The sequence below is a fragment of the Hyaena hyaena genome, unplaced genomic scaffold (assembly GCF_003009895.1).
Source record: "Hyaena hyaena isolate Hyena2069 unplaced genomic scaffold, ASM300989v1 scaffold_310, whole genome shotgun sequence".
Taxonomy (NCBI): domain Eukaryota; kingdom Metazoa; phylum Chordata; class Mammalia; order Carnivora; family Hyaenidae; genus Hyaena; species Hyaena hyaena.
Genome location: NW_024080940.1, coordinates 322,106 through 350,042, shown reverse-complemented (window position 1 = coordinate 350,042; position 27,937 = coordinate 322,106). Strand labels below are relative to the sequence as shown.

The 27,937-nt window shown below is 43.7% G+C and overlaps 1 protein-coding gene across 2 annotated transcripts in view; it reads left to right on the top strand.

The window, feature by feature from the left end:
• ADAMTS12 (ADAM metallopeptidase with thrombospondin type 1 motif 12) overlaps window positions 1-27,937 on the top strand; it is a 301,553-nt gene that overhangs the window by 240,017 nt on the left and 33,599 nt on the right. For both annotated transcript variants that reach the window (XM_039248274.1, XM_039248273.1), the window contains exons 17-19: window positions 2,824-2,950; window positions 11,181-11,391; window positions 21,004-22,125. In XM_039248274.1, coding sequence (XP_039104205.1) covers window positions 2,824-2,950; window positions 11,181-11,391; window positions 21,004-22,125 — 1,460 coding nt within the window. The remainder of the gene's footprint in view (window positions 1-2,823; window positions 2,951-11,180; window positions 11,392-21,003; window positions 22,126-27,937) is intronic.

The following is a 27,937-nucleotide window of genomic DNA, read 5'->3' as shown; positions in this document are numbered from 1 at the left end:
AGGCATTTAAGCTTATAAATAGTATCATACTCTGTGTATCATTCTTTATCTTGTTTTTAGTCAGTATTATGCTTTTGAGATAAGTCCACACTAATGAAAGTAGCTCTTATACGTTCACTTGAAGGGCTGTGTACTGTTCTACTGTGTGAGTATACAATGATTTCTACGTTCCACTATTCTGCAGTTATAAACATCTTTGTAATGCTGTAATGAACATCTCTCCTTAATAGCACTAAAGCTCAAAATAACCATGTACATTTAAGATATGTCCACATATCCTTGATAAAGTGTGAGAACTACAAATAGGGACACACATTCCACTCTCACCTTGTGTGACCATATACTGATATCTAAAAGACAATTCACTTCTTTGGAAAATCAGAATCAGATACTTCTTTGACCTTTTTAAAATTGCATTCGTCTTGGTACTAATCCATCTGACTTTGTCCACTGTTGTCAGGTGGGGTCAACCAAGTGAAGATATTGAACTCTAACAATATCTGGAAGATGTTTTTTAATACTTAGAACCATAAAAATAACGGAAACATTGAGATGGGTTTAAGCATAAGCTGTGGAATGAGGCTTATATAGTTCATCATATGCATAAATACATAGTATTTGTAAGATAACCTGCAAGTGACGTAAGTGATACATACACACCATTCATTCCAATAGAGAAACTCTGACGCATTGTTACTAAGTTTGCCCTGTGCACTGGCAGCATCTGCCTGGCCAGTCCATGTTCATCTCCATGACTGTGCCTTAGGGATTTTATGTTTTGTTGTGTGCCTTCTGCTATTTCTGGAGTCAGGAGCACTGAGCACGTTTTGCTGTTTCTATACAGAAACAAGCCTTTTGGGGGCATGTTTACAACCTTTGAGAGTTACCTGACAGTTTCCTTTTAGGTTTTGACCTTAAGAATTTGCCAAACTACCCAAAGTTTTAGTGTAATTTCTAAGTACCTGAGCTCTTCTTTTTTCTGCTCTTACGACAGCAGGTACATGTCAGTGTTTCTGGCTTCCACCAGTTCAGTCTCGATCCACTCACATTGGCTAAGACTCCTCTACAGGTGTTTTATTTATATGACAAAAGAAGAATGACAGTCTTATCAGTTGAGAAAGCCTGAGTGTGTGAAAGGTGTCAAAAGAAAAAAATACTGTTTCAGTTAACAATAAAATACTGTTGACTCGTTTATTTATTTTTTTTCATTTCTAGTTTTATTTTTATTTTTATTTTTTTTACAAATAGTTTATTGTCAAATTATTTTCCACATAACACTCAGTGCTCATCCCCAAAGTGCCCTCCTCCATGCCCATCCCCCCCTCCCCCCCACATCCATCAGTCCTCAGTTTTTGTCAGCATTCAAGAGTCTCTCATGGTTTGCCTCTCTCCCTTTCCCCCACCATTTCCGCCCTTCTTCTCCCCCTTGTTCCTCCGACTGTTGACTCATTTAAAAGGATTCACTTACTGTACGACAACTCCCTCTGACATTTTTAAATGATGAGGTGTGATCACTGGCACCTGAGCATGAAAGCCAGCCTGGGAGATTGTGCTGGAACTAAGCATGTGAGGCAGCGTGAGGTGGCGGATGGCAGGAGAGCTGGCTCCAGTTTGGGTCCCGCCTGCTACGTGCCCGTGGCGAAGCCCCTCCATGTGCTAACGTGAGGAGGTGACCAGCTTAGCCGTGTTCTCATGGCCTTTCCAATTCAGGAATTCTGTACACCGGTAAGCCCACTCAAGGCCTGGATGCCCTGAGGGTTCAGGGCACCAACCTGTGTGCACGCTGATTGCTCTGTCCCCTGGTGGGGAGGAAGGTCCGGTCTTCAGTCTTCTACCCCAGTGCTTCACATCCAACATCAAAGTGTTAGCTCTCTCAAGAGACATGATGACACCCTTCTCACTCTCCCTCCACCTCTCAATCCCTGTCATGCTGGCCGCTCCCCGCTCCCCTCCCTTCTCTTGGTAATGATATCTCAGCAAAAGCTGTGGTCGCCTTCCTCTCTCAACCTCCATTTCATCTTTCACATACGGATAATTGGATTTGTTGTGTCTACCTCATTGGATTGTTGTGAGGTTTGGATTTCTGTCTATCAAAATAGATAATAACATACATTTTACTTACTGTATATTTGTATATGTAAATATATGTTTGTCTACTTGTATGCACACGTACACACGTACAGTTCAAAACAGCGCCTGGGACAAGGCAAGCACTACATGTGCTCACTGTCACTATTTATCCGAAGCTAAACCCAGCCTGCAGATGTTCTGGGTTTGCCTACATAACCCGCCACTTCCCATGTGCTTCTCTTACTCACGTTACCGACCTGGTCTCCAGAGGCAGCAGGATTATCAGTCCTGTTCTCAAAGCTTCTACCTTAGAAACAACCTCTCAAACCCTGTATTCTTTTTGAATTTTATTCCTGTCTTTCAGAGTTTACTAATAATATAACCATCCCTACACCCTCTGTTCCTCTGACTAATAGCAATTGTGTTATAATACCTGCTTTCATGATTTAAATCTCACATTTTTTTATTTGGCATATATGTATTGGCCTTGTCTCCACAGCTAGATTATAATCTGTATATGAGATTATATATTATCTGTAGTCCTTCTCAAGCAAGATCTTCCACCCACTGTGAGCTGTAGCATGAGTGAATTAGAGACTCCATTCCTTTTCCATACTTCAAAAGCCAGACACGTTATGGACAGCTTTCCCATCAGCAATAAGATGACCACTTGACATGACAAGGGGTTTCACCTGACACTGGGTATGTGGGCTCAGGACTTAACGTATGTGAAACTTTCTTCTCTGCCCCCAGGTATTCGCCGCCAGGCTGCCCGTTGTGTGAAGAAGGGCCACGGGATGGTGAAAGCTACCTTTTGTGACCCAGAAACACAGCCCAACGGGAGACAGAAGAAGTGCTATGAAAAGGATTGTCCACCCAGGTAATCACTGATAAGAGAGCTCTGTGTGTCTGGTTTAATAGTAATCTAATGCTCAGTGATAACAGAGGGTTGTGAAGCTTTGTCATTAGAATAAATACAGAAAAACTGTTCCATGTGTCTATGGCTATGCTGTTGGGGCCTGTGACAATCTGTGAGTGAAGACATCTTCTCCCCATAGAGCAGTATTTCTTGCAAAGATGGTGTGTTCTGTGTTTTTTTTTAATATGTTAAGACTAAATCTCAGAGCATTGTTGAAGAACATGCTCAATGGATCCCCCAAAAGTTCTTTAGATAACAGGTGTGGCTTTTCCAAGAGCATTGGACCAGTGCAATAGTAGCCTCCACCTTCAGATCACAGGGCCCACCTGTGCTCACGGCCGCCTGGATGGGTGGCCTTCAGAGTAGGCTCACTCTGTCTCAGCACTGTTGACACTCGGGGCCAGATAGCTCTTTGTTGCCGGGCTGTCCTGTGTGCGATATGATCTTTAGTGACACCCCTGGCCTGTACTTATTTAGATTTTAGTAGCAACTTCCCCCCTTCCTCCAGGTTGTCACTACCAAAAACATCTCCAAACATTGCCAAGAGTCTTGTCAAGGGCAAAAGTACCCTTGGTTGAGAACCAGGGTTACAGAGGTATTCATTTGCTGCTCACTATGTTGGTTCTAGATATTAGAGTCCCAGAAGGTAGCTGGAATGTAGGGGCTTATGATAGAGAGAGAGGGGGGAAAAAACAGAGGAGGTGAATGGAGAGAGGAAGAGAGAGAGGAGGGAGAGAAAGAAGAAAGGAAGGAAGGGAAGGAAGAAAGAATAAATTCTGGAGAGTGTCTTCATTCTCTAATGACCATAAACAGGGGTGTATTTAGGTTGCTGATTCCATCAGGCATTCATTCCAGTCCTAAGAAGACACACTAATAGGAGTTTAGTCAAACAAGAGGGGACTTGTTGGTATCAAAAATCAAACAGGTGATGAACTAAACTCTAAAGAGCTAGAAGAATGTGATAAATGTCGAAGACCTAGGTAAAAAGAAGAGTCCACGCAAGTCAGTGAAGGCAAGCAATGTCTGTCTCTAATAGGGACCCACAGGTAGGCCTCAGAGGCCAGAGTCAGCAGGTTTGTTCTCTGTCCAGCTCTCTGGGTTCTGGTGGAGAAGGAGCGGGCTGTGAGGCCAGGAACCAGATCCTGCCCCGTGGTGACAGAACAGAGCCACTGCCTCACTTCGCCTTGGTCACCTCACCTTGTTCACATCGCCTTGCTGAAGCTCTGATTGGCACTAGATTTTGTCTACAGCTGCACTTTCTATAAGAGTGAGCCAGTAAAGGGTCACGTCTGGGGGCTGATCTCTAGCCCACCACTCTGCAGGGCTCATGTGCTTCCTCACCTCCAGGCCCCTGCAAAGTTGATGACCCTGTACCAGTAAATTCCTGTTGCACTCATTAGACAGCAGCCATGATACATGTGCCTGCATGCCTGGAATTCTGTCCTCGCTTTTCAAAACCACTTGCTCTGCTGGGTTAGAGATCTTCTTAAAACCATAGCTCATTATTTCCTGGCTCTAATTTTGTCTCTGGGGTTCAGGTTCTCATTTTTATTGCTTTACGTAGTCTCTCTCGGCCTTAGTATTGCCAGCAAATATTTGTTAAGCTCCTGTTATTTCCCATGAGAGATACGGTGGTGATTAAAGCCATGTAACACTTAACCATTTATTGAGCACTGAGATATTGTGATACAATAAAGGGTATATATTCGGTCTCTGATAAAATATGCCTCTCATAAAATCCAATAGCCATGCTGATTTTAAAACTGAAAGCTCTGGGGCCGCCTGGGTGGCTCAGTCGGTTAAGCGCCCGACTTCAGCTCAGATCATGATCCCACAGTTCGTGGATTTGAGCCCCGAGTCGGGCTCTGCACTGACAGCTCAGAGCCTGGAACCTGTTTCAGATTCTGTGTCTTCCTCTCTCCCTGCCCCTCCCCCACTTACACTCTGACACTCTGTCTCAAAAATAAATAAACATTAAAAATTAAAAACAAACAAACAAAAAAGCCCTAACTGGAGGCATATGGAGAGCTTCCTGGTGGCTGAATCCACAGAGGTGCTGGGAGGGTGGTGTGCCCCAAGGGGCTATAGAAGCTCTGCCACCTGCCTCCTGCACCTTGCCCCATGCATCTCTTCCATCTGGCTGTCCCTGAGTTGTGTCCTTTCATAATAATCCAGTAATCTAGTAAGCAAAATGTTTTCCTGAGTTCTGTGAGCCACTCTAGCAAAGTATAAGTCTCTTGGCTGGGGTTGTGGGAACCCTTGGTTCATGGCCAGCTGGTGAGAAGCAGAAGTGACAACCTGGGCCTGAAGGGCAGGGGATAGGGGCCGTGTTGGGCAGCACCAAACCCGACTTAGGGTCAGAATTGCTCGGTGTGGGAAACACAGATTTGTTGAAACAGAAGTACTAGGAGCACCTGGGTGGCTCAGTCAGCTAAGTGACTTGATCATGATCTTATGATTCGTGAGTTTGAGCCTCACGTCAAGCTCCGTGCTGACAGCTCAGAGTCTGAAACCTGCTTTGGTTTCTGTGTCTCCCTCTCTCTCTGCCCCTCCCTCGCTCATGCTCTGTCTCTCCGAAGTAGAGAAACATGAAAGGAAGGAAGGAAGGAAGGAGGGAAAGAAGAAGAAAGAAAGAAACAGAAGTAATGTGAATGTGAAGTAGAGTAGAAGAAAAGAGTGGGATATTAAGTGCCTACTTCACTTTTGATGATGTTTTAGAGATGCCTCATATATTCTCTTTATTGTTCTCAACTACTGAGAAAAATAACTGCTATCATGCCTATAGAGGAAGAACTGCCCCTCACCTCACCAGGCTCATGCAGCTAACTAGTGGATGGCAGAGGTTTGAACCCAGGGCCTGTAGTCTCCATTGCATACCCCCGAAGAGAGGTGTGCACCTCACCCCTGCCCAGGCTGTGTCTAAAGCAAAGCAAGCACGGTGCCAAGTGTGGTGGGTCCCCAGGGATCCGCATGCGGACCCTCACCTGCCGAGGCCAAGGCAGAGCTGGAGACACAGGTGATGTACATAAGAGCAACACCGTCAAGAAGGTTCTGGTCTCAACTCCGGGTTTTAGAACACACATCAATCTGTTCCAGACATTTTCTTATTAACCTGTAGCTAAAGACTTGGCCTCACTCTTTTCAGAATTTGCTTTCCATAATGGTGGTTATCTTACCCACTTCCACACTTCAACTCTCAGAATTTCTAGTTGGAGGTAACTTTATAGCAAGATGTTACCCGTGCTAGAGGGAGAAGGATGTTGGGGCAAGAGTCCGGAGGCCAAAGGACTCTTCAGGAGGAGAAGAGCTGACCCTTCAGCCCATGACATGGAGGAGGGCCCTTGATAAAGGAATTCTTATGTGATGGAAGCTGAGCTCTGTGAGCTTGAAGCTGACCCTCAGTGCAGTCTTGTGATATAGGCTGAAAGGACATCCCGATCCCTGGAGCCTGCAAATGTTACCTCATTTGGAGGAAGGCTCTTTGCAGATGTTATTAAATAAAGGGGCTTATCCATTTGGGCCCTAAATGTCATTGCAAGTGTCCTTATAAGAGAGAGTCAGAGAGGAATTTCACATGCACACAGAAGATGATATGAAGATGGAACAGGGACAGATCTGAAGACACTAACCTTAAAGACTGGAGGGATGGTCCACAAGCCAGGCAATGCCAGCAGCCACCACAAACTCAAAGAGGCAATGAACCGGCCTTCCATGGAGCCTCTGGAGAGAGCACGCCCCGCTAACGCCTTCCTTTTATCCCAATAATACTGATTTTATAACTATAAGAGACCAGATTTGGCTTCTAGAACTACAGGAAACCAGGTTTTTCGGGGAGCCTGGGAGGGGTCAGTCGGTTGCGCATCTGACTTCAGCTCAGGTCACGATCTCACACACAGCTCATGAGTTCCACCCCCACATCGGGCTCACTGCTGTCAGCATGGAACATGGAGCCTGCTTCGGGTCCTGTCTTCCTCTCTGCCCCTCCCCCGTGCATGCACGCTCTCTCTCAAAAATAAATAAAAACATTTAAAAAGCTAAAAATCAAGTAAGATAAATAAAGTTTTTTTTTTTTAAAGGTAAAACAAACAAACAGGTTTTTGTTGTTTTGAGCCACCAAGTTTGTGGTCATTTGTCTCAGCAGCCATAGGAAACTAATGTAGGCGACGCAAGGAGCAGAGCAGTTGCCGCCAAGTTATAGAAGCTCCAAAGCTTGGAAACCCTGTGATTGGTGCTTCTTGGAATGTGTGGCAAAGGATTTTTTAGAATGACACAAATATGTCACTTCCTAAGGAAGCTTGCGGCCAGGCAGGCTATATGAGATGCATATTCATTGACAAGGCAAGCCTTTGTCCAGGCAAGACCAGCAGCCAAGCATATGGATCCCTCGCCCATAGTCCCACCTCCTGGCCACTGTCCCTCTGAGCTTTGCCTTGCTTGGGGCTTTGTAGTTAAATTGAAATCTGTTCATCTCTTAGTTCTAAAAACAGCATTGTTAGAACAAGGTAAGTGATACCTGCTTCCTCCTTGAAGGCTTCTTAAGCTGGTGCAGTGATGCAGCTTGTTGACTTGCAGAGATGTTTTGAAATGGACCAATTCCATAGCCCCCTCTTCTACAACCAGCAATGAAGCCCCGGTGGTTAGCAAGGAGACGCCGTGGCCTCTGGCAGGAGCCGGGGAGCCAGGAAACCACTGTGTGGCCCCTTCCAGAACCCAGGTTTTCTCAGTGAGCTGATGATCAGTTCTGCAGCTGCCACTCTGCCGTCCACATCAGAGCCGTTCAGCGGAGCAAGGCAGCCCATTTGACCCCAACTTCTGCTGGCATATTGGAAACATAATTTGCTGCAATTGTCTCCAAATAATTTGAAGATTATTAAGAAGAGGGAAGCATAAGCAATTTAGCAAGTCCTTTTATTTTTTTTATTATATTTTTAATAGTTTATTGTCAAGTTGGTTTCCGTATAACACCCAGTGCTCATTCCCACATGGAGGAGGGCGCTTAACAAGTCCTTTTTTTTTTTTTAATGTTTTATTTATTTCTAAGAGAGAGAGAGAGACAGTGTGAGCAGGGGAGGGTCAGAGAGAGAGGGAGTCACAGACTGAAACAGGCTCCAGGCTCTGAGCTGGCAGTCAGCACAGAGCCCGACGCGGGGCCGGAACCCACGAACCGCGGGATCATGACCTAAGCGAAAGTCGGACGCTTAACCAACTAAGCCACCCAGGTGCCCCTTAACAAGTCCTTTTAAGTCATTGTCATTTGGTAGCATCTTTTGCTTTTTAAAGCCTCCCGCTGTGTTGTTATTGCGAGAATCACTATAAGAGCCCCAGTTCTCAGGACTTCTACGGTGTAACTGGGATGGTAAGAGTGACTCATGTGGGGGGACTAAAGAACAGTGGGAGACAGTGCATCATCGGTTCTCCAGCTGTGTGGGGAATGACAGCAGCTGTCCAGTAGGATAAAAATCACTGGCAAAAAACACAGCAAATCAGGTTGGGTTGTTGTTAATTCTGTGCTGACCAACCCAGAGAGGTTGTCTTGTTGGGGTGAATAAATGGGCTGTGCTTTTGTCTTGATGAGTTTTTTGCATTTCATTTTTCTTCTCACCCGTCCTTCGGAACATCTGAACAGCCCCCTGTCACAAATCTCCTGTAAGTATAAAAACAGTATTCCATTATACATCTCCTAGGAAGGTGGCATTATGGCAGGTATCCAAAAAGGGAAATGGACGACAGAAAACAACTTGACATCGGCTCCTGAGCCCTGGGCTGGGAAGACCTTTGCAGGGAGATGAAAAAGGCTGTTTTCACTTTAAGCTGGTGACAGACAGATGCAGAATGTCTCCAGGGAACCATGGAGAAGATTCCAGAAAGAGAAAACAAGGAGGTTCATTCTCACTTTGTGGTGACCCAGCTGAAAGTCCTGTAGCAAGTAATTTGATAAATTACGTTTTCAGTCTGCCTATCATTACAGCCCTTCCAGAATGACATTTTATATATTCAGTGACATGTCTGACTTCCCTCAGACATGTCAGAAATAGGGTAAAAGTAACTGCATTAATAGTTACCGAAGGGAGTGTTCAATTGGCTTCACATCGTATGGTTCCAATATTAGCTCTTTATCCACACAAGACAGCAGATGATAAACACCAAGGAATGTGGGTAATCTTATTTATTATTATTACTACTTAATTACGGATGTTAACCACTAAAGAATAAATAAGTAATCTTAGTAACTTAAATTTAAGTTATTAAAGAGTGTAACAGGATTGAGGAATAGTTTCTTTAAATGATTTTAACCTGAGATTGAAAGTGTGAGAATCAAAAGAAGTTTTACCCAAATAAATCCAATACTTTATTAAATATAAATCATAGTACAAACTTGGGTCTTCTTCAAAATTTCATACTCTCTAGAGTTTGGAAGTCTTCCTTAAATTCAGGAATGAATGACTTCACATGCTATATTGTTTTCCCATGAAAATGGACACATTCTATCTTATTACTGGGTGGACAGCTGAAGGAGTGAGCTGTACTTTCCAACAATAGTTAACCCCAACCATACTAGATCAAGACATTTGTGCTTGCTTTTGTGCTGGGGAAGAGTTACACAAAGACGGAGAAGAGAGAGAGAGAAAAAAAGGGCTCCTTACCACTTCCAAAAGCCATTTCTAGGGACACCTGGGTAGCTCAGTCAGTTAGGCATCTGACTTTTGATTTTGGCTCCAGTCATGATCTCACAGTTTGTGAGATCCAGCCCCAAATGGGACTCCGTGCTGACAGTAGGGAACCTGCTTGGGATTCTTTCTCTACCTCTCTAGCTGCCCCTCACTGCTTGTGCTCTCTCTCTCTCTCTCTCAAAATATAAATAAATAAATAAATAAATAAATAAATAAATAAATGATTTTTTTTTTAAAAAAGCTATCTCTACATAGCCATGGGCTGTACCTTCTATAAGCTTGAATGAATCATCCATGATATGGGGTAGAGAATGAACTAACATCGCTGTTCTCCACAGAGAATCCAGAGTATTCATTTAGCAAATAGTTTTAGCTCTTTAACTTGTCAAGAATAGCTGACAAGTAAGAAATTATCTTACATTTCTTCTTTTTCTACTGTTTTCTCATCAAAGAGACCAGTGAAACTAGTAGTAGGTAGACTGGAGGAGATAGGGAAGAGAATGCCCCTGATTGATCATCTCCTAACTAATTGAAAATTAGTCAGTGTTTCGGTACCGCTTCACATTAGGATAGAAAAATATTCAATCAGGAACCAGGGAACCTAGATTCTATTGGGTTCTTTTGCTCAGTAGCAACAATCAAAACAATAACGAATAAGGGCACCTGTGTGCCTCATTTAGTTGAGTGTCCAGCTCTTGATTTCGGCTCAGCTCATGATCTCACATTTCATGGGATCAAGCCCCACATCCCACAGCACAGAGACTGCTTTATGCCCTTTTCTTTCTGACCCTCCCCCTGCTTACACACACACTCTCTCCAAATAAATAAATAAACTTAGAAAATAACAACAAATAATAACAAACAATCAAGTTCTTATTGTGTGTCAGGCTGTGTACTATGCACTATATATAAACTGGTATTTTGTTTAATCTACAACACTAGTATAAAGTCAGTATTGCTATACTCATTTCACAGATGAGGAAAGTAAGGTTCAAACCTGCTTGAAGTTGTGCAACAGAAAACTAGACCTCAGTTTTCTTCTTCTTTTTTAAAAATGTTTATTTTTAAGAGAGAGAGTTCAAGCAGAGGAGGGGCAGAGAGAAAGGGAGACGCAGAATCTGAAGCAGGCCCCAGGCTCTGAGCTGTCAGCACAGAGCTTGACACAGGGCTTGTACTCACGAACCATGAGATCATGGCCTCAGCCGATGTCAGACACTTAACCCACTGAGTGACCCAGGTGCCCCTAGACCTCAATTTTCTTGGCTGAAAAGAGAGAGGGCATATTGTTTGTCATTCAAAGACATTCTTATTTAGCATCTACTAATGCTGTGTGCCCTATTGGACTTGAGCTGTGATTGAACAAGCCAGCCATGGCCCCGCCTACTCTAGCAAGCTGGAGTATCACTGAGCACCACCCAGCTCTGCAACCTGTGCTTCTGCTCATGGTTTCTCTTCCCAGTGGCCGGACGTATACGCATACTTTTGGTGATCTTCTCTCGCATGTGTGTGTGTGTCTGCAGGTGGTGGGCCGGGGAGTGGGAAGCATGCTCAGCAACATGTGGGCCCCACGGAGAGAAGAAGCGAACAGTGCTGTGCGTCCAGACCATGGGCTCTGACGAGCAGGCCCTTCCATCTAAAGACTGCCAGCACCTGCTGAAGCCCAAGACCCTCATTTCCTGCAACAGAGACATCTTGTGTCCATCGGACTGGACAGTAGGCAACTGGAGTGAGGTAAGCTTTACCAGTTCCCACCCCAGCCTCCTCATCAACCAATCCAAAGCGACCCCAGGGAAAATTGCACAATCGCCAGTGTCTATGGCCTCTGGCCTGTTGCCTGCCTTCCCCACTGCCTTGAATCCCATTTTGCTTACTTTTCATTCTTACAGGGTCTTCTCACTTGTCCAGGTCAGATGCCAGCCAGGGATGAGCTGGATCCCACTTGCACAGGCTCAAAACGGCTAATTTGTACTCTGTCAGGATTTTTACTGTCCCGTCGTCAAACCACTGGTAGCAAATCAGGGCTCGCCTACCCACCCCAACAGCTGATTTGTTAAACACTTATATTTATGTTTCGCTGGAACTACTGTAGTTAAATAAAAGGGAGACCTGCAGCCCGGATGGTCGAATGATAGGCAGTATACTTGATGCTTGAAAAAAGCTCCTCACATCGCCCATCTATTCAGCATGGGTCAAGGCCAGGACTGACCACGGTTTGGCACATCGATTATTAGCCATATAAATTCAATTAAGTGTTGTTGCATTTCCCCAAATTAATCTGATCTAATTCTCTGAGTATAATTAGAAATCAGTGGGCTAGAAGGTTAAGAAAAACTCCCAAGCTTCCTTTTCCTTTATGTCACCTGGAACCTGGTGGCATCACGTCTTGTGCTCCCACAGTCTATAGTCAAAGTGGAGCCTTTTTGGTCTCCAGGGGCCTCGCTCTGCTTCCCTATACACGTTTCAGTTCAATGACCTAAGGAATAACAAAAAATAAATGTTTTTTTTTAAACCAACAGTCCAGACTTTAAGGATGGATGAGTTTCCTTGGAAAACCCCATGCTTTCCTTAATAAAGCTACTGTTGACCAGAATATCATAGGAATTTCTCTTAGAACTCACCTTCAGAGAAATGGAAAATACTGGATTTCAGAGAATGCTATCTGTACTCATGAAGGTACTATGAAATATTATCTAGAGAAGAATTTGAAAATTTGTGTAGGCAAAGGTGCCATCTCTGAAATTGACTCTTTGAAAGCAGAAAACAATCATTTGAATAGAGCCACTTTGATAACCTTATTTCCAGAACTTTATTTCATTAGCTCATGGTCACAGTTCATGTTTATTTAGCTTCTAATTCTGTGCAGAATACTCTGTTGGCCACTGAATAAAAAGGAAGATGGCAAGCATGGTCCCTATGTTGTAAGAACTTCCTATCACACAGGAGAGATGGGACCCAAAAAAGAAAAAAAAAAAAAAGGAAAGAAAGAAAGAAAGAAGGAAAGAAAGAAGGAAAGAAAGACGAAGGAATACATGTAAAGAAAACATACCTGCAAACTAATAGAGTACTACTAATCTGTACACATATCAGCAATGGGCCAGAATATTCCCCCTGCTGATCCTGGGAAGGTCAGTGATAGCCTGTGGCTGGCCTGGCCTGTTCATCCATGGCAGCCTAGATTGCTGTAAATTACAGTGTTGTCAAAATAAGGCTGAATGAGGTATTACAACTGGCCCATTAAATCTGTTTACCAGGAATGTTCTGGCTGCATCTGAAGCAGTCAATATTTCCTGTCATGTAGAATTTACTAATTACCAGATCCTTCATGCTTCTTTTAAAGGACTGCAATTACGTATTTGGCTGAGGAATTCTTCATATTGTGCTCCTATTTATGGGGAACAAAATGACGTGCCTTAGCTGGGGAACAGGGGACCAAAATGTTGGCATGATGTGGCAAGTGCTCGTGTTTGTTGTTCCAAACACAGGCCATTGTACAGTGTATTGCCAGCAGACACAGAACTCGGTTTCTAGCTTCCTCTTGATGGAGTTGAACAGAAAGGCCGAGCCCCTGCCTTCAATTTAGAGGATGTTGTCATGAGAGGTGCTTTTAGTTAAATTAGTCAAAATATCCATCCAGGGGGTTCTTCTTTTCCTCCTTTTTCATCTTGCTAATGTCTGTGCACATCAGCCCTGTAATGAGCTTTTCCAGAATATGATGAAATGTCTTTGTCTTTGATGTTCTAACTAAGCCCAGATACATTTTTAAGAGAGATGATACAGCGCTGTCTTCTTGCTACTGTAGTATGTGTGGTCCGGATCCTGTCTTGAGATGGACATTAATTGATGCAGGGCAGTTCTCCAGCAAGTTCTGTGGGTCTGAACTGGCCTGTTGGGGTCACCCTGGATGAGTTGGTTGCTAGGAGGTAACTGGACCAGAGATCTAAGAACTGTGAGGCTCCTGGACTCTGCAGAAGAAGTGTCGTCCTCTTGGCTGACTTCCCTTCCCTGTCAAGGCTCTTCTGCCACCCCAAGCAATGAGAGAGGGTGGGCTCAGCTGTGCCAGTGGGCACACTCATCCCTGACCCAGCAGGGGTCAGAAGGAGGACCTAGCAAGAGCTGGCCGGGGGGGCGGGTGCTTTCTGCCCCTATGACGAGCCCCTCCCTCTCTAAGCTCATGCCCTGAACACTGACTTCTACCCCAATCTCACCTGTCTCCAAGAATCTTATTCTATTTTTATTCAACCTACTTTCTGGGTATGGAAGGTCCAGAAAGGGGGCTCGATTTATTGTAAAGTATCAGAGTTTCTGTGGTCCCCATTTTTATTAGGTCTACCACTTCAATGACATGCCTTATGAGAGGAAGCCAGCCTAGTGGTAAAGGACATGCATAGTCTCTGGGGCTTGGGGCCCTGAACTCAAATCCTGGCTCTGCTCCTAACTAGATGTGTGACTTCCATCTCTTTGTGATGACTTTTAGTTTTCTCCATCCATGAAATGGGGATAACAGCAGTACTTAGACTCAAGGGAAGTTATGGGGATTAAATGAGTTGATAGTTCCAAACTTCTTAATAGAACAGTGCCTGGAACATAGTAGGCACTTCTTAGCAGAGTAAATAGATAGAAATAACAAGGTCATCTATCATTTGTTGAGTGCTTTTCACACTATAGAGTCTATCTCATTTAATGCTTAAGATAATTTCATGAGGCTGATGTTCATTAATTCCTCTGTTACTCCTGGCAGTTAGGCTAATAGATTTAGTGGAATTATATGGCCTTGAGCTAGTGTTAAAGCTCAGCCTTTAACAGCCTTTTCATTTATAAAGAGGGGATTAATTTAAGGCTTGAACATAATCCATGTAAGCCCTTCTCATGGTGCCTGGCAAATAGTAAGTGTTCACTAAATGGTAACTTCATTCTCAAGCAAGAAGACAAGTGTCTGTTTTCTATTCTAGTCTGATTTTGCAAGCCATGGCCAGTCAGTGGCACCCAGATGCCCTGACATTTAATCTGTGCCCCCCTGCATTTTCATCTAAACCCATGCCCCAAGCTCAGGGCCATTTATGCACGGAGCACTGTAAGCACAGGGCTTGGGTCAGGGTCTACAAAAAGGTTTGAGACCTGAAAAAAATAAAAAGGCTAATGTATGATTTCCATAAAAAACAGAAGACGCTGCAAAATCAGAAATCAATATTTAATTACATGTTAATGACAGATACTTATTAGGCTTTTAGCATATGTATTAAACACTTTTATAGGCACTAACACAATACTTCATAACAGCCTATTAGCCCGATTGTACAGGTGAAGAAACAGACATAGAGACATAGAGACTTGTCTGAGGTCACACAGCCTTTAAGCAAGGGAACCAGGAGTTGAATGAAGACCATCTCAAACGCCTGCAGAATATAACAATATGGTATTAATAAAAAATGTAATATATGGAAACAATTTCTAAATCATTTTTTGTCATTTCACTGGAATTCCAGACTATGCATATTGCTGAAAAATGAGAGCACTCTTAAATGAGTTGCCTTCCCCACATACTTTCAAAGCAAAAGAATAAAAAGCCTTTCAGATGGTTTTTATTCTTTTTTAAGTTTATTTATTTATTTTGAGAGAAACAAAGACAGTGAGAGTGGGAGGAGAGAATCCCAAGACGAAGTAGCACAAACTGGGTTGTTCAAACAACAGAAATTTCTTGTCTCACAGCTCTGAACCACACAAGGCTCGAACCCACGAAGCCTCAGGGTCATGACCTGAGCCTAAGCCAAGGGTCAGATGTTTAACCAACTGAGCCACCCAGTCACCCCTTTCAGATGGTTTTTAGAGAAAAAGATTGTGTTTCCCCTGAGACTAAAGATCTTTCTTTAATATATCTGATGGGGTGTGAGGTGGAGACTCCAAAAGCAGTCATGCCCTTTCTGTGCTTGACAAAAAGCACACAAACAAATGAACAAAACCATCAATTAACCACTTACGGAGGAGCTCTTATGTGCAAAGTTGTTCATGTGGGTGTCGGAGTGTCCGAGTGACCAGGTAGACAAAATGGCGATTTTCGCAAACCAGCTCTTGTAGCTTAGCTCTTCAGACAGAGACAGGCCCTGCAGCATATGCCAGCAGCTGACCTACTGCTAAACAGGAAGCAAAGAAAACTCCTGTGTGAAGACTCACAGAAATGCATGCAGACTGAAGGAAGACGAGCAGGAAAGCGAGGAGACATTTCTGAGTCGCTTACCTGTGGTCCTCCCCAGTTGGAGTTAAGGTCCAAGGCGCTTCTATGGAGGCTTGACCACCTTCTCTTTGGGCCTGAGGTGTCTGTAAGTGCCAGCATCTCAGTTCTTCTCAGATGCCAGCAGCCTGTGCTTTGCCAGGTTTCCTGGAGAACACGTGTAGGAATCCTTGTTTGACACAACCGCTCACAGAGAACCAGTGTGGGACCATGGACTCTCTTCATCACGTCTGATATTTCTTTTAATTGTCCAGGGTACTGTATGAGTTTGATAGCACTGCCATGACAAAGTAGCACAAACTGGGTTGTTCAAACAACAGACATTTCTTGTCTCACAGCTCTGGAGGCCAGAAGGCCAAGATCAAGGTCTTGACAGTGTTGGTTCCTTCTAAGGGCTGTGAGGGAGACTCTGTTCCAGGTCTTCTAGCTTATGGCGGCCTCTGATTTCCTTGGCTTGTAGATGTTAACACTCTGGTCTCTGCTTTCATTTCAATGGCATCGTCCTGATGTACATGTCTCTGCATCTGAATTTCCCTTTTTATAAGGACAACGGTCATATTGGATTAGGACCCACTTTGTGTCCTCATTTTTACTTCACTGCCTCTGCAAAGGCCCCACCTCCAAATAAGTCTCCATTCTGAGATAGAGCGAGAGGGGTTAGGACTCCAGCATATTTTTTTGAGGGGACGCAGTTCAACCCATAACAGCTACCCAAGTGTTTCAGCTTACTTTCAAAGCTGGTCTTAGCATGAGTTCCAATCACTCATTTATAAATTGCTGAGACTACACAATTAATGTTTTTATGGCAAAGCATTAGCTGTTGCTCTACTCAGCCCTTTAGCTCTATCTCTGTGATAAGCCCCAACTGTGTTTTTGAATAAACTCTCAGCACTATAGCTCTGAGCCATTTGTGAGTTCCCCTCCTCTGCAGCGCCCCTCAGGTGGGTGGCCTGACTCATTTAGCAGCAGACCTTGTCCTCAGCGGGCTCCCCGGAGGCCTTAATCTTGAAGTAATGGCAAGTGAGAGCAAGGACCTCCAGGGAGGGCATGAGCAGATTGATGAGTTGTTTGCCCAGTACGGAGTTCAAAATTGTAAGGTAAGGGCATAAAGTAACCAGAGCCGATACTGGTTTGAGATTTCCCAAACTACCGGTTGAGATGAGCTCTACGTGTGGCATTGTGCCCTGCATTTATCTCATCCCAAGGGCTTGACAGCTCCTAAGGAGATAAACACAGTTGTAAGATGTACTGGAAGAAGCACAGGGCTGACCACAAAAGTGTTGCTTGTTCTGGCCTGACTACGAGGAAAAGGCAACTTCGTTTTTAGCCCCAATATACTTGGCAGAGAGTTAACCCTGACCTGCTGGGCACAATATACCCCCGGGCTAAAGAATGGCATCCATCTGTTATTTGGAAGCTTTCCGTAAGGAAAGCAGATGGGGATGAAAGGTTGAGTGTGCCAGAAAACATGTAAACTCCTCCAGACCCAGGTCTCCATTAATGAAGTTTTGAGTTGCCATTTGGGAATGGGGTCAATAGTTGTAGATCATCTGCTTTTTTGAGAGAGGCTAAAAATCTGGAATTTTAATATGAAATCTACTAATTTTAAAATGTTGGCTACTAATTCAGTTTTTGTATTTTGTCTGTATGCTTGTTTGTTTTAAGATGGTGGAGACCAAGGAAATAATGTGTGGGGGCCAAATTTAATCTTTAGGCTGCCACTATGGAATTTCTGTTCTAGAATACTCTTCAGTTTTAAAAGTTCAAAATCCGAAGTGCCTGGGTGGCCCCATTGGTTAAGTGTCCAACTTTTTATTTCAGCTCAGGTCATAATCTCACATATGAGTTTGAGCCCCATGCAGAGCCTACTTGGGATTCTCTCTCTCTCTCTCTCTCTCTCTCTCAGGCTCTCCCCTGCTCACATGCTTGCTCTTTCTCTCTCAAAATAAATAAATAAACATTAAAAAAATAACAGTTCAAAATCTAGTGTATTTTAATTAAACAACTAGTTAGGTAGCTATTATTTACCCTAGTTTTATTCTTTTAGCTTGAACAAATTCTCACAGTAAAAAAGGTTACTTAATACTTGTAATTTGTAAATGCACGTGTGTGTGTGTGTGTGTGTGTGTGTGTGTGTGTGTGTGTATCCATCTGTTAGCCCTAGGGGATCTCAATCTCAAAAAATCCAACAATAAGCCAGTGAGTATCCACTAGTGGATGTATGGGTATCCACAGTATCTTCTAGACATGTGTCTACAACTACTTCACCTTCGCCCAGACAGCTGCTCTCCTCATACTTTCCACAGACGACAGGTATGTGTCCTAAAGGATAGTAGAAATCAGAGCCCTACCCCCACCCCAAGCCCTTTGTTTTTATCACTACTATTATTATCAGCATCATTATTATAACAGTGATGATATTAGCTTCCAACTGCCAATTGTCTTTTATATATTGTGCACTGTGTTAAGACTGTTGTCTCATGTAGCTCTCACAGCCTCCTTGAAAGGTTGAGTATTAATTTCTCTCAATTTCCAGGGGAGAAAGCCAAGGTTTAGTTACTCTGTCATGTGTGGAGTTAATTAATAATGGCAGACTGGGGAGTTCACATAGCTTCTTAAAGGTTTTATAGCTCTGCTGCTTCATAGTTCAATGTAGCAGCGGAGGGCACATATCTATATACTTTAGGATCTTTTTTTAATGCTTATAAAGCTGTAAAGTCTAACTTCCCTGTGGACATTATAAGCATTTCAAGTCAAAACAAACAAAAAATGGAATGAATAAAAAGAAAAGAAATGTCTACTCTGACATTTCTTGGAAGGAAATACCCAAAGGGGCCTGCACCTGCTGCTTGAGGGCAGGTGGCCTTAGCCAGGGCCCCTTTCGTGACTCAGCTCTCAGAACCCAGCCTGCCTGAGGCAGCTGGTGCAGAAATGCGATCAGATGTACATGAAGGATATTTGATTGGACTGATAATTTTTCCAATGTGGAGATTTGAAGACTTGAAGGGTTCAGATTAGAATGTAACAAGCAGAGACCGAGTCAGGAGGATGAACTGGATGGAGCATAAACTATCTTTGTACACAAGAAGGCAGAAATATTATAGTAAACCAGGAAAAGAATTACCTCCAGCCTGCCCTCTGCAGTCTTCAAAGTGAGGTGACCCTCAATCTGTGGTTGAAGACACTGTCAGCTGCACTGTCTCCAGTGCTGATAAGGGTCTCCTGCTTTTCAAAGGAGCTGATTTCCCAGAGCTATCAGACATCAGTGAGTGATTATGCTGGACTGTGACAAAATAAAGGGGGAGTTTTATACATCAACATTATTTTCTTACACAGAAGGAATTAATAGAACTTGAGAAGGCAAAAACCTTAAGCTAAAACATGCATAAGCTCACAGAAGAATTTTCCCATTCCTGATTTTTTTCCAGGTGAAATTGTCACTTGATAAATGTGTATTGGGACACCTGAGTGGTTTGGTCGTTAAAGGGTCTGACTCTTGGTTTGGCTCAGGTCATGGGCTCATGGTTCATGATTCGAGCCCCATATCGGGCTCTGTGCCAATGGTGCAGAGCCTGCTTGGGATTCTCTCTCTTTCTGTCTCTCTCTCTCTGCACCTCCTCTGCTTGTTCTCTCCCTCTTTCTCTCTCCCTCCCCACTCAAAATAAATGAATAAATAAATACACTTTAAAAGAAAACAATTTTTTAAAAAGTGTATGTTACGTGATCACTGTGTCCCAAGAACTATCCTGGAATTGAGTTATGGATAAAAACAGTTCCTGCCTTTGGGTGACTTTCCAGAAATCAAGAGTTTGTAGTCAGGTCAGGAAGTGAAATCATTGGATGGCTACCTGTCCAGTGTGTTGCTCTAGATTTCATGGAGGATGCGAAATAAATCTGCTTCTTACTCTGCCACTGACTTGCAGCCTTTCAAGCAGGTCACTGAGTCTCAGGCTCCTCTCTTGTGGAAGGTGGAGTCATAGTTCCTGCCTCATAAATCTCACAGTGCTGTCGTGAGCATCACACAGAAAAATGGCTGTGAACATTTTGAAATCTGCCAATCATTATATGAACCCCCTCCTCAAAAAACCTGCTTTGAGGTCAGGAATATAAGAGAGACAAATGTGAAACAGCCAGTGAAGACCTCTGGATGGTTCACATTCAGGGGCCATATATTTGCTAGTTGACTTTAAATTAGAAAGAAAAAGCTAAAAATGGGGCTGTCTGGTAAAAGTATAGATTTTTCAGAACATCTAGAAATTTAGTGTTATGTAGAAATTTAGTGTAATGACATGTGGTTTGCAGCTGCTGAGACTGAGGAAATAAATATTCTTTACCATGAATCCCGAGGAAAGAAAAGCCTGTTAGGATTCCCCCGAAGGCACTCTCGCTGCCTGTGCTTTGGCATGTCCTACAGAATGGGGAGGGGACATTGGAGAGGGGCATCTGTCATGGCCTGTCACATCAGCACCACGCTACGGGACTCACTCTTTGGAAAGGGCAGCTCTCTACCTTTGATTAACTACCCACCTTTAAATTTCAGAATATGGCCTGGATCTGTGTACATGTGTGAGTATGATAGTTGTCTGGCTTTTAATCTGATTCCACCTGGCATAGGCAAGTGGAAACGGAGCCTGTGGTGCCTGGGTGAGATAACTAGTTATGTCTGGTATTTTCTAAATATTAAGGGGAAGGTTCGTTATAACTAAATAGATTTCAGAAAATACATAAACATTTTACATTAAATGAATAGCACTGCAACCCTAGGAAAGATTATGTTACTATCTCTTAAAAAGAGTAGGTGACCTGTATAAATCACTGCACTTTTGGTGAATTCACTGCCTCATGTTCAAAGCACAGAGAGACTTCAGTTTTACTATGTCATGGTTTGTATTTTTAGTTTGAGAAGGGTAATGGTTGGTCCTGAGCCCCATCTGGCCAGGAGATACATATCTCCATGGAAAACTAAAGGAGCGCAGAAACCAAATATAAAGATAGAAGACAACAAGTTTAAGCTGCACAGTGCACTTCCCATTGGGCCTGTTCTCACTTGTTGCCAAACCTGAACCTGAGAATCAATGGGTCTTTCCCACTGAACTAACAGCTGTCTCTCTCCCCAGTGTTCTGTTTCCTGTGGTGGTGGAGTGAGGATTCGCAGTGTCACGTGTGCCAAGAACCACGATGAACCTTGTGACATGACAAGAAAACCCAACAGCCGGGCTCTTTGTGGCCTCCAGCAATGCCCATCTAGCCGAAGAGTTCTGAAGCCCAACAAAGGCACAGTTCCTAGTGGGAGAAAGCCAACGTCTGAGCAGGACCCCTTAAAGCCCATCCCTCCAACCACATCCAGTCCCAGAATGCTGAGCACACCCACAGTGCCCCAGTCTATGAGTACAAGTGCCCCGGCCATCAGCAGCCCCGGTCCTACCCCAGACCCCGAAACAGGGGACCCGGATGGTAAATGGTGGCAGAACAGTTCCAGCCAAACTGAACTGGATTCCAATTATGTCATTTCCACTGGAAGTACTTCCCAGCCCATCCTCACTTCCTGGCCTTTGAGTGTCCAGCCAAATGAAGAGAACGTTCCCAGTTCAGACCCTGGTCCTACCTCAGAGAGAGACTTTTTAACCGCGACAACGAGTGGTTCTGATTTGCCATCTTCCAGCAACCCTTTGACTTGGCAGGTGACTCCATTTTATGATACCTTGACCAAAGAGCCAGAAGCAGAGATTCACAGTGGCTCGGGGGAAGACAGTGAACAATCTGAGGACAGAAATGAAAACAGCTCCATAGTGTGGACCAAAGTCAAAGTGCCTGGAAATGATGCTTCTGTGGTGAGAAGTACAGAAATGCCCCTTGGACCCCCACTGACACCTTATCTCAGGGGGCCATCCTTGCAGCCACCCTTCAGCACCATTGTGGCAGGACTGCTACCCACCCAAAGGCCTGCTACTCTCAAAAATGGTGCCTCCGGAGCTGAGGGGATGTTCACTGAAAAGCCAGTGAGCTCTCCGTTCCCTCTGGGAGGAGGCCGCCGACCAGCACCCTCAGAACAGTCGGTAAACCATAACCCCCCAGAACTCCCAAGCAACGTGAATCTGACACACAGTTCCGAACCAGTCCTGACCGAGGAAGATGCAAAAAGTCTGATCGCTGAGGGGTTTCTGCTAAATGCTTCCAATTATAAGCAGGTCTCCACCGGCGGCAGCCCTGCATACTGGGTGGTTGGAAACTGGAGTGAGGTAGGAGCTCCATTTCTTGCCCCGTGCCTGACTCTCCATGGAAATAGCTAGGGGTGTTGCGTTCTTGTGTAGATTTCAAATGGACTTGTATAAAATATAGCCCGATGTGGAAGAAATGTGGAGCACCCAGGTCCATGCACTAACTTCCCTCCTGTCCTCCCTAACTCCTAAATTGAGGGGGGGAAACATTTCCAGGGAGGGTGGACAAATGTAGTGAGATAAAGTAAAAAGAACTCTGACCTAAGCCAGGAGGGCTGGGTGCTTCAGCTGTGTGATGGCAGAGAACTCAGTCCATGCTTTGGACTCTGCTCTTTATTTATAGACTGTAGAGCTGGTGTAGATCACCTATAACACCCCCTCCAGCTACAAAGCCTCAGTGGCCTGTGAGGACAGGCAGCTGAAGGGGCCAGAGTTTGCATTTCATTCAGAAAGTGATGTTGGGACTCCAGTCAAAATCTGTCAGGTAATCCAAATTGGAGTGGAAATTGAAGAGAAAATTCCTTAAAAGCATTCTCTAGTTCAGTGATATTGATGATTTTCTTTTCTTTTTGGTGTGTTTGCATGCTTGCATGAAAAAATCACACTGGCTCATCAAAAGAATTAGAAAATGGAGGAAGAAGAAAATAAACATGATGACAGAATGTTGGCCCCGGTTTTCAAGCTTTAGAAATTTGGCTAGATACTTGTTTTTCCATTTCTAGACCTAATTAATATCCTTTGAAGCATCAAAATCATTTTTACCCATTTGAATTTTGCATGCACAGTATATGAGCTTGTTAAAATAATTTGACAACTCGAAAGAGGACTTTGTGGCAAAGTGGCCACATGTTTACATTAGTCAGCATTTTAATGACAATTCATGCTCCTCTCCCTCACTAAAGAGAAATGAAATATTTGTAGCTAATCTAACAACAGCACGTATAATTTATAAAGCATGTCGGTTTCCAAACCACTTTCATATGTAGCCTCTTATTTTCTCCTTTTGACAGTCCCGAGGAGCAGGTGAGGTCTCATCGATGACACTTTGCAAACAGAGAAAATAAAATTTGTGGCAGTCAAGTGACTTGTTGAGGGCCCCAACTGTCATGTTGATGACAACATGGATGTCCCTGGATGATGCCCCTTCTAACTCCAGTCTATTCAGTTTGTAAAACAGGCATAATCTGTGGATCAAGTGAGGGGACCTGTATACTAAACCAACATAAAAGTACATACTAGCTCTGATGACTGTGGAAGTACATTTTGATTATAGTAAATCAAGACATCCTTGACTTATCTCAAATGTCATCATTTGACTTAGACAGAAATAAATTGCTTCATTGAATACATCATAGATTGCCAAAAATTTGGCTTCCATGGTGAAGCCATCAAGAGCTATTAATTCCAGGCAGTTTGGAGAAGAGGAATTGGTCCATGTGGCAGTTTTTCAGAGCTGCAAAGGATATTAGGAGAACAGAGTTCAACATTTGGCAGAAATTCCCTTTGTGATAGGGTTTGGGGCCTGCTCTCTTTACACATCTTTTGAGACAAAATGTTTAATACACAGAGTTTTCAGAGAGGATCAGGACTCAGAATGAAAACTTTGGTTTTCCCACAATCCTGTGAATTTTTTATTCTGTTCGTTTCTGAAGCTTCTCTAGGATGGCATCTCAATGACTACCTCTTAGAGACCCCATTGATATCACTCTTCCCCAAGCCCACTATAAAATCCTTAACAGTTTTACAAGTCAGTGTCACTTCATCATTCTTATCATCTCCTGTTTATGTCCTGTTAGTTTAGGGCCAGTGGCTTCCAATGGTGGAAGCACTCGGAAAAGATGGGGATGCTTTTGTTTGTTACAGTGATGGGGGAGGGAGCTACTACCAGCACTCAATATCTGAGAGCCAAAGATGATAAAAGCCCTGCGACATTCGGGGAAGTCTCTTATAAGGAAGAATCGTCCAGTGCAAAATGGCGGTTAGTGCCCAACAGTCAAGAAAGGAAGACCCTCAGTTACTGTTCTTGCCCCCTCACTGGTCTGGGCACCTCCAGGCTTTCCCCCCTGCAACGCATTCCATGCATCACAAGAGATGGAAGACTGCCAACTTGGTCTTCTGTAAGAATTTACTAATCATTCCAAACTCCTGCTCACAAATCTTTAATGTCTCTTCATTACATATCAGATCAGAGAAATCCACTCTTGACATCCAACAGCCTTTACAACATTACATAACTGAACTTTCAAACCACACTGGCTTCACTCTGTTTCATCATCTTAAGCTTCAGCAAATCTAAACTGCTCAGTTTTCCCTAAGCCCCTCTCAGTCCAATGCCTTTTTTTATTTTTTTCTTTTTTAACTGCTGTTCCCTCTGCCTGGAAATTCCCCTCCTCTTTTGCCCTTTCGAATTCCCCGTGTTCTTCAAGACCAAGCTATGAGCCGCCATAAAGTTTTTCCTGATCATTGAGATTGGAAGTAATTTCTAAAGCTCTTTGTCATTTGACTGAAAAGTTTTCTCACCGTTTCCTCCCATGGGCTCTTCCCATGCCCCATTGTGTACAATGTTTTCTTCTAATTGTGATTTCAAAAATTAAAGAATTGATATAAAAATTAAGTTAACACTATAAATGGACATAAAACTTGATACCAGACTTTCGGGTTGGAATCCTGGTTCAGCTGCTAACTATATATGTCCTCACTCTGCCTCAGTTTCCTCATCTGTGTCACGAGGACCGTGACAATTCCTGATTCAGAGACTGTGAGGGGATAAAAGCAATAACTATGTGTAAGGTACTCAGAAGAGTATGGGGCACATAGGAAGCACTCAGTGTTTGCTCTGATACCTGTTTGCAAAACAGAAAGCCTACGTGCCATGCAGCATACAAGCGTGTGGCTCCTGTGTTGTCAGAAAATCACCTCATTGAATTGCCCCTTCATGCAGTCAGATCCCACTGGATCTGACTCAGCTCAGTGTACACTGTGCAGTTGTGTACATGGAAGTGACTATGATTTTCCACAGCCGTTCTCAACAGGTGTCACATGATGCCAAGCCAGCCCTCCTGGTTAGTTCCAGTTCTGAACACCCCCAAACCTCCCCCTGGACCGGGTCGCTAGCTATAACTCAGATGAAGGTTTCCAGGACAAAGTGAAGTTATCCCTCAACCTCCCTGGGGTTTCTTCTTGTCTCATGGCCCACGCCCAGTTTGAAACTCTTACAATTGACAAGTGATGGGATTTCATCTCACTGTACTGTGTTCCATGCATTTGCCCCATCAACACTACCTTTGGACTGTTGTTTGCTGCCTCAATAAAAACTGCCGCAAAAAGAAAAAACAGTGGGATAACTAGGTGGCTCATTCGGTGAAGCTTTTGACTCTTGATTTTGACTCAGGTCATGATCTCGGGATTTGTGAGAACCCACATGGGGTTCTGCACGGAGAGTGCGGAGCCTGCCTGGGATTCTCTGTCTCTCTCTCTCCTTCTTTTCCCTCTCCCTCCGCCCCTTCTATGCATTCTCTCTCTCTCTTTCAAAATGAATAAACTTTTTTAAAAAATACAAAGAAAAAAGTGTTCAAAAGGAATTAAATGTCTGCTCATGAGATCTGAATCTGTTAGGACTAAATTCAGAGCCCCAGAGACAACATGCATTTATTTGCCACATAAATATGGTACAAGAATCATAGACATCACTTGAGATTTACTAGGTTATCAGTAGCCTGGGAATTTAGTTTACTAGGTCCTTTCCCGGATTGGGGCAAATATATTTTCTCTATGTCATAATATGAAATTAACAACAGACTATGTGGCCTTGAATGTTGCTTCTATCTCTGGACCCTGGATATCTGGAAAGTGAGACTCCTAATGCTGCCCTTGCACCTGTGTTGTATTTAATAGATAACATTTGTAAAGTCCTGACCATGTGCATGAATTTCTGTGGTCCTAATGTTATCACCAGTTTTATAGTCTAGGGAGTTAGGAGATTCCAGAAGACCACACAATTAGCCAATTGCAGAACTATAATTGTACCTTGAATCTCAGAAAGGTAAAGAAAATGTAGGAAAGCTACCTGTTATGTAGTTGTATCAATTGCCTATTGCTACAATAATGCTATATGACAAACCACCACAAGACCTCAGAATTTCCTTGAGTCTGTGGGTCAGCAGAGAGATTCTGCTCATTGGGGCTGAGCTTAGCTGACCTCAGCTTGGCTTGCCGTGCATCTGCCCGAGGGTCAGCTACAGGCTGGCTGGTCTGGAGTGGCCTCAGCTGGGTGACCCAGTTCTATTTCACATGATTTCTCATCCTCCAGCAAGCTGGCCCCATTTTATTCTCATGGCAGAGAAAGGGGTCCAAGAAAGAGAATTGAAACTAGCAAGTCCTCTTGAGAAATGGGACATCATCCACTGGATTTTTTTGGCCAGAGAAACTCACAAGAACAGTTTTGATTCAAGAGCTGGGGAAATATATCCCACTGCTTGACAAAAAGATCTGCAAAGTCCCATTGCAGAGAGCATGGTGTGTCCAGTGTGGGCCCTAGTGTAATTAACCTATGACCGTGGCCAGTGCACTCGGCCATTATTACCTCTATTACACATATACATAATGTAGAACAGAGGAGAAAGGCTAGGAACTTAGGTACCAACTAAATCCTAAAGAACTTTAAGTAAGAGGAGAGATTACCTCCATAAATGGGCCAGCTGGAAAAATGATGACCTAGACTACTTTCTACTCTTCCCTTTCTGTGATTCTATAGTAAAGTTATCCATCTAGACTCCCTGTTATGTTATCTATGTGTATAACACAAGAACTTGCACAAAGTGACACACGAAATTAAGTGGAAGATGAAATTGCAGCAAGAGAAAAATGTAAGGCTGGTTTTTATTTATAACTCATCAAAAGAAGCCTTCAAAAATGTCATAGATGGAACTTCCACCCTTTTTTAAAATTAGCCCACAGCTGTGTTTTACATGTGTACAGATGGCCCCTCCTTCTGAGGGTGGGCAGGAGAGAAGGAATGCAAGAAAAGTCAACTGTATGAAAGAATTAAGCACATGGAATAAAAGAAAGTATGGAGAGGAAAGATTCTATGGTTTTCAAGGTGATCCCATGCTATACTTGAGGTATTTAAGAATCACGAATAAATTAAAACATCATGTGAGGAATGGGCTGTATGTACCAGTAGGCAAGTGGAGAAAAGCACTAAGTTGCAACATCTTTCTAAGCTCCACAGCATTGGCATCACCGGGGAGCTGGTCAGAAATGCAGAAAATGTGGTGGACTCAGCTGGGTGACCCAGTTCTAGTGCACGTGATCTCTCACCCTCCACCCCAGACCCACTGACTCAGAATCTGCATTTAGCAGGTGACACATATGGACACTACAGTTTGAGAGGAACTGCTATAGCAGCCAGTATATGGCATTTCGGAGGCAGAAAGCCCCAGGCTTTACTCGTTTGTCAAGCCAACCCTCCAAGCCGCAAGGTTTTTTTCTACACTATCACAATACTCGTCTAACCACAGGTTTGTCTTGGAGAGGAAGTGAGATAGTGTCATCGAGGTGTTCTAACAGGCAGAGGTATGGATCTCACATCCCCTATGAATGGGCAGCATTGGTATGAAATGTGGCAGGCAAGTTTGCACAGCCCCCAGACCTTCGTGCCAGGATAACTTTTATTTTTATTTTTTTTTACAAACAGTTTATTGTCAAATTAGTTTCCACATAACACTCAGTGCTCATCCCCACAAGTGTCCTCCTCCATGCCCATCCCCCCCTCCCCCCCCACATTCATCAGTCCTCAGTTTTTGTCAGCATTCAAGAGTCTCTCATGGTTTGC